This window comes from Lathyrus oleraceus, chromosome 6 (genome assembly GCF_024323335.1).
Source record: "Lathyrus oleraceus cultivar Zhongwan6 chromosome 6, CAAS_Psat_ZW6_1.0, whole genome shotgun sequence".
In the NCBI taxonomy this organism is placed as follows: domain Eukaryota; kingdom Viridiplantae; phylum Streptophyta; class Magnoliopsida; order Fabales; family Fabaceae; genus Lathyrus; species Lathyrus oleraceus.
This window is the reverse complement of record NC_066584.1, coordinates 302644442-302657811: the sequence shown is the minus strand read 5'-3', so window position 1 is coordinate 302657811 and position 13370 is coordinate 302644442. Positions and strand designations below refer to the sequence as shown.

The window sequence follows — 13370 nt, the reverse complement described above, 5'->3', positions numbered from 1 at the left end:
TGATTTTCACATGACAACAGAGTTGCCACCTGTATTCCCGCAGCGTGAAAGTTCACGTCGCTAAAAACGTGTTGTGAAATGATTTTTCACATTGTGACGTGACTGCAAACTGTTTTTTTAGTGACTTTAAATGATTCTTTAGATGGAGTTTTCACATGATGCTTTAGATGATGGTCCACGTGAATACTTCGGATGCATCTTTTGAATTATAGTTGTAGAATGAAACTGAGTTCAATGATGGATAAATTATGTTTATATGTAGGAAAAAATGTTACTTGAAAAAAATCAAACTTTTTAGGTTGGTTAGTAACTAAAAGATTTAACAACATACTTGTTTGAGTCATGTCAAAATCCATTAGGTTTTACAACGTCTACTCATAAGTTGGGTTCGGAACCTACTTACTATCTCAACTTTATCTAACTTAACAAGTGATTTTATATACTTCATTTTTTTAACAGGACATGGAATGTCACTTCGGCTTTTTTTTTTCAATTATTTTTTAAAAGAAATTAGTAAAAATATACAAAACAAAATTTGCCACATATAAGGTTAAAACTCAAGCACAGAGAAGGCAAAGGACTAAATTGCTTTACAAATCTTGTTCATTATGCTTCCATATTATTTTGTTATATTGATTTGTTACAAATATGTCGTTTTGTCTTACTTATGATTCTTGAGATATTTTGAGAAGTAATGTCAAATAAAAATTAATTTAAATATTTAATTTTTAAAAATGATATTAAAAAAATATTAATATTAAAATTTTTAAATTAAATCCAAAAAACATTTAAATATTTAAGTTTCTAAATAATATTTAAACTTATTTAAATTTTTCATTTTTAAAAATAATATTTACACAAAGTTAAATATTTAGTTTTTTTAAATGATATTCAATTTTCTATAGTTTTCAATATTTTAAACTAGTTTGTGATTTTAATCTGTATAAATTTTTATTTGAACATGTCTTCTCAAAATATCAAAAGAGTCATTAGTATTACACCAAAAGTTTTTCTTGCGACATTTAGAGAAGCAATCGTCGCATAAAAATTCATACAAACTAATACAGAAAATTGAATATTATTAAAAAAATATGTTGAATTTTATTAAAAAATAAAATATTTAAATATGTTTAAATATTAATTTTAAAAATTAAATACTTAAATAAAATTTTAATCGATCATTCCCTCTCAAAATGTTTCAAGCTTAGTAAGTATAACAAAAAGAGCAAAATATTTGTATTAAACCAAATGAAAATGGATGGTATATTGAAATAATAATGTAATAAATATATAATATGAGAGCATAATAAACAAGATTGTAATGGCTCAATTGATAGTGTGTTTAACCCCTTTACTTAATAAAAGAGTTATACTAAATGTTGTATGGTAAATACAACTAAGTTAATAGGTGCAATACTTTGAGATATATCAGTCTAGGAATATGAGATTTCTTACTGCTCTCTATTTAAAAGATTAGTGTGTTTTAACTACTAAGCTACTTACAAAAATATTTGATAGCAATGAAAATACAAAAGAGTTGTTCACATTATTTTTAAAAATTTATATTTTATATTTTTTCATTACAATAATTCACTTCAAAACATATATACAAAATATTTTCATAACTCATGTTTTGTTGTTAAAAACCAGACATGGGATGAGGAATGTAGTGTATAAAACAAAACTAGGGCTAAGAATAAGATCCAACTAGAACATAACCATACTGCATTTTTCATGCATAATCTCTGACCCACATTGCATTAAAAGTGAGGAGTGTGTTATGATTGTATTCTTAATATAAAAAGAAGATTAAAATTCAAAGCTTTCACTTTGATGGATTTGGTACTCCAAAAAAGAAGTTATACCCTACTCTTGCAACAAATAAAGCAAAATTAAAGGTCTAAAAACTATTCTTTGCAACTCTCTACAAGCAAAGCCAATGGACAAAAAGTCAAGTGTAAAAAGATTTGTTACAACTTTTTCTATACATCAATTATTTCACAAACAATTTCAAACAAATAATCAATGTTTTGTTCAATTTAACTACTATTGATGCTTTTTGAGACAGAGAACTCTTATGTATGACCAAAGCAATTATATAATAAGCTGGAAAAACATATGTTTTAAAGGCAAGAAAAACATAGATTATGCTAATGATTTTTCAAAATAAAATCCACATTTTTCATTGGTGTTCATTGTAAATCTAAAGAAAGAAACATAACTCTTCATGAAAAGATAAAGAGAAAAAACCTGGTCATTGGATCAACAAGACGACGCGAAATACTTTAAGCTAGGGGGAATGAAGCCTGGTCCGAGATCATTCTCAAAGACTGTTATATGCTTGAGACAATTGAGACAAATGCTCTCGAACCAGACAACATTCCCCTCAACTTCTTGGTATGTTTCTACGGAGACAAGTGAGAGAGAAAGGATTGATTTGAGAGAGAAGTGGAGAGAACTGATTGATTTTGATTTGGCCATGCATTGTTTTTCATGGTCATTATATACGTGAAGTTGGGAAAATATGTGGGGTCAGAAAACATGTGTTCTACTTTATAAAGTTTTATGGCTCCTTCCATCCTATCAAGCCTTTTTCATACACATAGAAAAATGGTTTCAAAGGAAACAGTTGTAATATGGTTCATTTTTCTTATTTATACTAAATGGTTTCAAATCAATAAAAAAGAAATTGGTGGATTAGTGATGCAAAAGTAAACAATACCTCTTTTAGCATCTCTTAAAGGCCTGCCAAAGTTCCCTTTAAGTCATACCTACCTTACCAATCTCTTACCAAACAATGCCTATCATAGACACTACTTGCTTAACTTAATACTATTTGCATTGCTCTTTTTTCTATTATATTTGATATAAACCTAATTAGGCCCTTCTATATTCATGAACTAAATTATGGCAATGTTTGAATAAATAACTTATTTGCATCATATAGGGCAAGTGTTTATTAAAATAAATGTAATAATCTTGCATAAATTATTTTTATAATAAAAAATAAAATAAATTTAAATTGTTTTTATATATGCTCTAAGTTCTTTTTGAGAACTTATAAAAATGAACTTGAAGAAATTTTGCAAACTTGCTTATAGAGTTGATGTTGTCAGAGTGACTTAGGCAGTGATGAGTGAAAGTGTTAAAAGAAAAAAAATGTGTCTCATAATATTGTGAATGGTGTTTATGAAAGGAGTTTTCTTTTGCTTTCCACTTTGGAAAAAGGGAAAATTGATGAAGAGATGAATAGAAACTCTTGTTGATGAATGGCATCAAATCAAGCTTTTAACATGTACTATTTTTAGCTCAACCATTGGTAATGGAAATTGGATAGTAGAAACCAAAATATAGTAACATTTTTAATATTGTGGAAACTCAAATGCAATTTCAATAAATGCAAGAGGGATTAATGGTTAACCTAGTTATTAAGGAAGAATGATCCTTACTTTGACAAAATCATGGCACAGTTGCACCACCACTCTAAAAACTGGTCCAAAGAATGAAAGGAACAGAACAGAACAGTTAGGGAGGAAAGTGATAAAGTAGTATAAGCTTAGGGAATGCAATCATATACAAACCAATTAATCGGTAGCATAGTCAAAAAGAAAATAAGAATGAGTAAAATCTTCGTTTGCACGATGTGAATTCATAATCATATTGGTCAAGGCTACATTAGTGACATTGTTTATACTGTGGGGCTATAATAGATACTACTAGTTAGGGTGGCAAAACGAGCGCTCGATCCGTCCCTTTCTCTCTATCTTAAGTCCGCCAAAAAAATAAATGGGACGGACAAGTCCGTCAAGTAAAATTGAGTTTAATAATTTAGTCTGCTCCGTCAAGGTGGCGGATTGACGGCGGTGGGCTTTCCCGTCTAATTTTTTATTTTTTTATTTTTTATTTTTTTAATAAACTAATAAATTTACTTTTACATTTCAATTAGATTTTTAATTATTTTTTAGAATAATTTTTTATACGTATATTTTAAACAAATTTTACTCAAAAAGATAGTACATATATTCATAAATAAATGTATAAAATAGAATCATCAATAAGTATCCCAAAATTATAGTTTAAGTATTAACTTTCAACCAACGGAAATAAATATTTTAAGTGTTTGATAACTAGGTTGACGGACTGGAGTCAATCCATCCCTTTCTTTAGCGAGTTTAAGATGCGGCGGACTTAAAGCAGACCGAAATGAACGGATAGGCAGACACAAGATACCAACCCAATTTACCATTTTTTGACGGATACGCGGATCGATACGGCCGATCACGTCCGTTTTACCAGTCATCTAGTAGTACATTTAAATGAAATATAACAAATAATAAAAACCAGCACAACAAAACAAGTTGAATAAATGGACTGTGGTTCAACATATGAAAAAGAAAATCTAGTTACATTCTACTTATGTTTAAAAAATATTATAAAAATCCGAAATTGTTCATTTTCGAAAATAAACTTTTGGATGCATTTCGTCTAAAAGTAATCTTTTACAGTGCCTAATTATATGGCACGAGTCAGTTTCCACCTCATTTATTCTCGTTATCCATTAGAAAAACACTCTAAAACTTCAAAATCTCTAAAACTAAAAATAAATAAAACAAGTTCATTTTTCATCTAAATTAAGGGTTACAAAGTAGTATAATATTTTGTAAATCATCAATCAAACTATAAGGTGTGTAAAATTTTACAATATATTTTTTATTTGAGTAGTTTTTTTTTAAAAGATTGAAATTTATAGGTTTAGGGATTTTGCTGTGTGCACGTAGTCGGAAGATAACTTCCAAAGACACCCTCTGGAATTCGTATGCCATTAATTTAACTTGCTATTGATAAACTGAAGTCTCACATACAAAAAAGTATAAAGTTTGAAATAAAACATAATATTTTTCGTTGTTTTTATAAGAATGATTTAGATAGATAAATGTTGGTCGTAAGCAGATGTATTTAAAAACGAGTTTATATATTGTTGGATGTAAGCGGGTGGTATTGGAAAACTATATTATAGTATAGTAGTTATAACAAATTATTATAATTAACTGTTATCTAGTAGCTTCATTCTTCCATAACATTATATTTGATTACTGGGGGAAAGATTTTTTGAATAAATTTTTCAATTAATAATTTTGTTTGTATTAATAAATTATTTATTTTAATATCATAGTCACTTGATGTCATACAATATAGATTTTTTTCTGCCTGAGGTGTATATATAATTTATGGTAATCGATCAGCCAAATAGATATACATATGTCCCATAGCTCCTGTAAGAAAACCACTTTTATATCTTGTTTCTACTGTCACAATTTCTCCATCTTTTATCTTGATTGAACCCGGTTTGGGATAACTTCCTGACATTCCCACAACATAACCTTTCTCATTACCTGGTTCCTTTCCATCTCCATACGTTGGTTTCGAAGTATACAGAGTCCTTCCATCCTAAGTTAATAAAAATACTATAATATTTAGAGGTGCTTTAGGATGTTTTAAAGTAATATACAACTTAGAACAATATAAAAAGAATAAAATGTATCACTTAAGCAACATGTCAAGTATTCATAGTTTATTAAAACATACGTACCAACATAATCATAAAGATTACAATGAAATAAGAAAATGATAATATTATATAGAGAGAACATTACTTGTCCATATAATGTTGCATTAATGACACCTGTATGCATATGAGAAGTTCCATATATAAGATAACCACCTCTTTCAATTGGAATATTTGCTTTCTCAATATGAGGAGGGGAGTGTTTTTTACCATTATTTGACGGGATTGTAAACTCTGACTGTAATCCAATTAAATGAAAATAGTTAATACTGATATATAATATTATTTTTGTAATTTATTAGAAAATAAAAATATATATTTATAAAGTGTTTTTCTGTTTGATGTATGAGTTTTTTTTAAATATAAAATCTATAATGAAACTACAAATGAAAACCTGGCAAAAATATGAAAAATAAAATAACTAACAATTATTTACCTGGCAATCATGAATTATTTGGGAACCATTTGTTCTAACTCGGTCGGTTGAATCAAGTATATAGAATCTAACAGGAATTTGTTGTTGGTTCCATTCAACCCATGTTATTTTGTATCTTAGGGCAAGCTTTCTTGTAGGTGCCTCAAAATCCTTTTTCAATTTGCATTGTAAATTATCTTGGCAACAAAAAATTCCTCCTTTATAATTTGAGCTCAACGGCTTTCCGTCGATGCCAAGTGTGACATTATAAAAATTCTTTGGCAAATTAAAACGGTTACACCTACATTCTGTGCAATGTTTTCTATGTTTTGTGCCACGTGTGTCAATAACCATGAGATTGAGAAGCCACTTTTCTTCATATCCAATTGGAACATATGAAGGATTTCCTTGTTCTACAGCATAAGGATCTGGTATATTCGATTTTGTTCCTCTTGATTCACCTCCCAAACCCCAATAAGCAGGAAGAATGTAACTATTGCATTTTCCTTCGTTTCTAATATAAATAGCACCTTCTAAGGGATTTTTAGGAATTATTTTTAACATATTCCAATCTTTTGCATGATATTTAATCGCAAACCAATGATGTAGGTATGCTTCATATAATGGGACAGAATTTCCTTCTTCATCAACTAATTCAGCATCAAAGCTCTTTACTCCAACATGGCCCTTTGGAAATTCAACATCAAAAAAAGTTTTAGCTGCAACTTTTCCAGGACCTATTTCAAACATTTCAGAAACAAAAGTAGCTGATTTTATATTTTTATTTTCAAATTCATCCCCTGAATAAATTGCACATGATGAGGTTGATAGAAACACCAACACTAATGATAAAGATATTACCCTTTGACATATAAACCTCATGGTAGAGATGTTTTATTTGTTATGGTGATGAAGTTTTGTGCATATGATAGTTGATTTTGATGCTTTTATAATATAGAAATTCTTAATAATATGCTTAATCTAGCATGACTTGGCGCCAGTTGATCAATATTAAAGTTGAATACTAATCTGTATTGAGTTTGAGGATTTTTAGTTTATATGAAGTACATTTCGGACAATTATATAACTATTTATAGATAGTATAGTGTAATATCTGCTATTTTGCACGATTGTTAACTGTTCAGAAAAATGTATGCAAATATATGGTATTATACATACCTATTTTAGGATTAATAACATTATCTCACCTATTTTTGTATAAAAAACATTATCACACCTTTAAAAAACATTATAACAGTTTTTTAAAAGTTAGTTTGGGGTGATAGTATGAATTAAAAGTGTTTAGGGCTAATGAGGTAATTAAAAATAATTGTGTAGAAAACCCTAAGTATATATTCTAAAAGGTGAGAGAGAGTTAGGTTTCATCCAATTCTTATATAGATTGAGAAAGAGGCCAGGGGAGAACCCTAGAGCTAGAAGAGGATAGAAAAACAATTGGAGAAGAGCTTGCTTGTTGGAATTCTAAGGTAAGGGGGAGAATAACTTTCAATAGGGTTTATACATGAGGGGTAGGGTAGAGGAGTCTTTAACCTCCAATAGGGCATTGGGTTGTTCATGAAACTTTGAGTTTCCATGATATTATGATGTTGATTGGCTGAATTGATGTGCATTTTGTGTATAATTTGATATGTGATTACTGTTTTAAAATTGTTAATATTTTTCACCACTATTGAAGGTTTAAAGCTTTGGGGTTAATATGTTTTATAGAAAATTGAGAATTATATGTGTTAACTTGTTGTTTTAATCATTAAATAACTTTAGCATGTCAAATTCTAAGATCGGGGCTTTTTACAGAATCAAAATCGAAGGTCCAGAAGGGCTTCTATGGTGGAAAACGCAGAAAAGTAAACTCTTGGTATTTACCCACAGATTATAGGACTTAGTGACGAACTGGCCGTGGGAAAAAACTCAGTTTTGGGTGATGTTCGTCAACACTCATGACTTCCATTATGCCTAACGAAAAATATCATAACTTGAGATCCATAACTCTATTTGGGATGCGGTTCGAAGCGTTGGAGAGCTAACGCGTAGTACTATCTCATGGTAATGCCTTAAGAGGTTGAATATGCACTTAATGACATGAATATACTATTTTAATTAAAGTATAATGTCGGTGGCTATTTTTCTAGCTACTGAGTTGGGTTTTATGTGTTGTGTTGTCATGTTATTCATGTTAACTATTGTTGGGATGTTTTGGGTGATTTAAGTTAATTAATTGCATTATTACATTGGGTTGTTGAGTGTTAATAATTAATTTAGAAAAGTTATTTAATTGTTATAATTAAATCGATATTTCTATTTGGTGTTATTATGTGATTAACGAAGCATGTTATTTTGTATGCATAAATTTGTATGTATATGGTGTATGAATATTTGAGTTGTGTGATTATTGTATATGAATATGTATAGTTGTTGTTGTGCTGGTGGTAGTTAGAAGGGGGAACTACGTTGTTGTATGTTATTTATGTTTTGATGTTATTTACGGAACATTGTATGATTAATTATTGTGATCATTATGTTTGCATAATGAGTTGATTAAATTGATGTGTTGTTTGAAATATAATTCTGTTGAGATGAATTATTAACATGTTTGTATTGCATTTTTTATTGATAATGTGTATTTTGTGATTTTGGTGCGATGTAATCCAAAGAGGGGATAACTTCAGTTGTTAATGCATTTATGTTATGATCAGAATAGGGGTTTTAACGCATTAAATTTTTCTAACATGTTCATACATTCATGTTGAGTTGTGTCAAGAGGCAGGTTCGCTAGTTCAAAAGAGGAGACTAGTGACTTGTCCCAAGCTCAAAGAGGGGAATTGGAGTTCAGAAGAGGAATCTTATGGCTTCAAAAGAGCGGACCCGATTCTAGAGGGAACCAAATGTTGAGTTAGTAATACATGCATATGCATAGAGTTGCATAGACATGTTGCATTGCATAACGAGTCATATCACTACTACAAACATCTAACATCAATTGCAAAATGCATTTAACGTCAACTACACGAGAGAGGTAACAAAGGGCGATATGAAAATAAATCACTTGTCACATTGGTGTTTCTAAAAACGAGGTAATAAATTAAAAGGCCATGGGTTCGATCCCCATCAACTGCATATTTTATATTTTCTAAATTTTGTTGCACGCGTCGTATACCTCTCGGTTGTATTTAAAGAATGAGGTGATAAGGTATTCATTTATCTCAGTTTTAATTAATAACCGAGGATAAAATCTCATATTTTGTCTGTATCATTTTCACTAGTCTATATAACTTTGCCTATATCATTTTCATTGGCTTGTATCATATCATTATAAATCTATTAACCAATGAATACAAGATTTAAATTGTTTTAAATCTTAGTTTCACCTGCTTGTATCATTTTTTACACAAAAACTACAAAATATGCGACATAATTGTAATATATCATATCATTTAAACCAAGGTTGGAAACTTACATTGTTCTGATCATCAAGACAGAATACACACATTTACATATTTGCACCAAACAAATTAAGGAAATTTACACATTTACAACCAAGAAAAAACTATTATTTTAGAGAATCATAACAAGATAAAAAGACTTTGGCCCAACGTGATCGGATGTCATCCATATCTTCTTTTCAGTATGGCGTTTTATTGTTAAACTCCTATAATTAGAACAAAAATTAAATTATGATAAACTAACAACAACAACGTGAAGTTAAGCAAATGTGGATTAAGTTAATACCTTATGCTTCATCTATCCATTTGTAATGCATGTGGACATAATATAGAGCATATATCTCATAACATAGTATCCACGTCAATGGTTGTCAGGTTGTTTTCTTCGCTACAAATATTTTTCATATATTTATATCACACTAATACACACAAATAATATAATATCAAAAAGCACAAGTAATATACTTACTTTTGGGGAAACATATACTGACTTTTTACCAAGTACATTATGTTTGAGTGCATTATACTCCTCCATTGCTCTACATATGTCGGTTAAAATTAAATATGAATAAAAAATATTTAACTAAAGTTAAAAATAATACGACTTACCCATTCAAAGCGTTAACCACTTCTTCGGGAAGATCAGAGTGTAACGAGCAAAACACAACTATATTTTTTTTCTTGGGACATATAACAATTAGTTGACAATGATCACTGCATAAATATTCAGAATAATTAATATGTATAAAATTGATTTATAAATAAAAACACAAATTAATATATACTTACTTGCAGTAAAACGGGGCCAAATAACAATCTTTGATGTTCCATTTCAACTTATCTTTTAAGTAAAGAAGGATATTGTTTCTTGTCGAACTGCGAGTAAGACCAATGTGCATCAGATCTAAGATGCAATGCTTGTTTTAAAGTTTCCTTTCAACACATAACTCATGGATGTACCTGCAAGAGAAAATCTTTATGATAAAGTAGAAGAACGTATGAATATAAATAGATGTCAACATAAAATCTATACTTATGAGGAGCAAGATTGTAATATGGAACGTATGAATATAAACAGATGTCAACATAAAATCTATACTTACGAGGACCAAGATTGTAATATGGAACTGTCTAGGTACACATTTCCCGGAAAAAAAAATTATGGACATAAATCCTAGAAAGTATGAATAACTGAGTTGGATCATGACTTGATTTAATACCCAAGCATGGGTTTGGAATACTGTCAATGATCATACCTACTGTCTCAATCTTATCTACTTTTGACAGTGTGGGTTCAATTCTACCCTGGTTGGTAGAAAAACAAAATGATTTAACAAAATAAATATTGTTCAAAAAAGTATCTACTTACAATCCTTTGAATCACTTCGTGTGTAGCATCTGATGTGAACTCGTTGTCTTTTCTTTGACGTGCCCTCTTCTATTTCTCGTGGCGTGATGGTGGAGATGGGGTGTGACCATAATTTATAGAACCTCCTAGTTCTTCCTCCCTTTGTTTTCTTTTTTCTTCCATCATATTCTTTTCAAGTTTCTGATATCCTCCACGAGACAATCTATGTTGATAGATATTTCCATCTCGATTTTCCTTTCCTTTTTGGCTCTTTTCCAAAAAGGAAGGAGTGGTGCGAGACCCTACAAATTTCTCCCAAACATCTTGATCAATAAATAAATACACATTGTATGGAGGCTTTTCTTTATCTTCTCCATGTTTTATATAATCATGGGTGAATTGTGTCTTAAAGCCCCTCCAACGCTCACCATAGTATGTAAGCATCTTCTTTTTCACATTATTATCATCTGGATTAACAATGAACCCTTCCTACATTTACACAATAGAGATGTTATTAGTATTAAACAAAATATAAATGATCATATATACTTGCAAAAAAATCATAAAATACATGAACATCTTCCCTTATGGCGTCTTTCAAGTCCTCTTCAACATCGTGCCAACTATCTATCAATATGCTTATTTTACTTCTACCTTGTAACGCAATGTAACCCATAAAATCATCAGCGTGTTCACCATAATCCATGTCGGTTGCAACATCAACTATAACTAGGTAGAGAACACCAATTTTGTGGGCATTTTTCACCTTGGTATACATCGTGGCACTACTTATCTTGAAAATTGGTAAACAATCGCTGGTCTTCCAAATTAAAATACTTTGGTTACTTACAGGACCAATCAGATTGATCCTAGGACATGTGCTAATTGTTTTTAGGGTGAAGTCTGATGAACGATAAACACTTCGACAATGTTCATACTTAAGATAACTTGTTAAAGAATATAAAGGAAAAATAACATAAAGAAAGCAAGGAAAGTGTTGGAAAGTAAATGGCGATGAAGATAAATTTCTAAAAAGAAAAGATTGGTTAAATTGCTTTAAGTGAAAACATGGTGCAACATCAAACGTACATTTTCTCAATTTACACTTTCTCTACACACGGATATTTTTGGTAAGTTGATAAATTTGTACACACTTGAAAACACCCCGATCCTAACACTAACACCTCCCATTTATACCAATCGAAATAACTGCTTCTAACAGCCTATTCACCAGATTGAGGCAAGTGGTGCTATGCATGTATGTAACTGCCCACTACGCCCCACATATATCCTCAGCAGTTGGATAACAACAAAGAATTCCCTCCCTCATTTGAATTCAAATCCTTTGTCGAACTACCACCAGTGACGCTTCTGTCGAAAACATCTCCAAGCTGCTAGAAATATTTCTAAGTCCACATAGTATCTTTACTCTTGCATCAAGGTATCTTCGACTGGAATTTCAAATGTATAGTTTTGTTGAAACATTCAATTTCTTCATAGGAAACTTTGTTTCCTTAATTAATTCCCTTATCCACATTAGGCATCGAAATTGGGAGCTAACAGACACCTCTCATATTTCTTCTACGACTTGTATTAACAGATGTTGTATGGGAGGTGTGTGTTGAGTCGACCATGACTATCAAGAGAGAAATACATAGAAACAAAATGATCAAGAGACAAGTAAGAAAAACAAAATGATATAAACTCATTTCGGTGATATAGAACTCGTTTCAGTGATATATAATTGGTTTCAGTGAAGAACAAACTTGTTGAAAAATGATATTTGTTGAGTGAAATGACTATCTAAATAAACCTCAAAATGATCAAGAAAAACTATACTAACTAATGTTTCAATAAAAACAAATGGAAAAATGTAGAAAAAAATGGTCAAAAGATAAGCTAACGTAAAACCCTAGACAAAATGATCAGTGAAAAACAAAGTGATATATAACTCGTTTCAGTGAAAAACAAACTTGTTGCAAAAATGACGTTTGATGAATATCTGTTGAAAGAGTTCTTGATCTATCACGGCTTCTGCAAGTGTTGTTACTCCTTCCTTCACAAGATCCCAAAGATCTTGATAATAGAACACAACCTTTATCAGCTTGCACCAATTCTCATAATTGTTGTTCTTAAGAATGGGAAGATTTGCTGGAAAATGTCTGTTTGGATGATTCGTTGCCATGGTGATTTTCTTCACACGAATCGTTTAACCGGAGCTCTTGATACCAGATATTGGAAATCCACCAAAACCTATGGAGAATTTCAATCAATCTTGACGAACAAGATTGTTATCACCCACACAATAACAACGAAAAGAGAAGAATAATGGAGAAAGAAAGAAAGTAAAGAACGATGAAGGAGAAGAAGAATTAAATTCTACAGAGTTTCTCTCTGCCCACGAACTGTGGAAAACTTCTTATTCACTTTGCAACTGCAAAATACTGTCAATTACAAGTGTTATGAATGTTTTATTCACTTCATTACAAAAATAAGGGTTACTCCCTCTATTTATATATTTAGGTTAACTTGGACCTCAAGCCAAAGCCCAAAACTATAAAAGCCCAATATAGCTAACAC

General features: G+C 30.4%; 1 protein-coding gene across 1 annotated transcript; it reads right to left on the bottom strand.

Annotated features, from left to right (window-relative positions):
- Positions 1 to 5226: 5226 nt before the first annotated feature.
- LOC127095324 (uncharacterized) lies at positions 5227 to 6863 on the bottom strand. The gene is made up of 3 exons (XM_051034029.1): positions 6003 to 6863; positions 5655 to 5804; positions 5227 to 5448 (listed from the first exon to the last, which is right to left on the bottom strand). Exons 1-3 carry the CDS (start codon positions 6861 to 6863, stop codon positions 5227 to 5229), a joined length of 1233 nt encoding a protein of 410 aa, XP_050889986.1.
- Positions 6864 to 13370: the final 6507 nt, after the last annotated feature.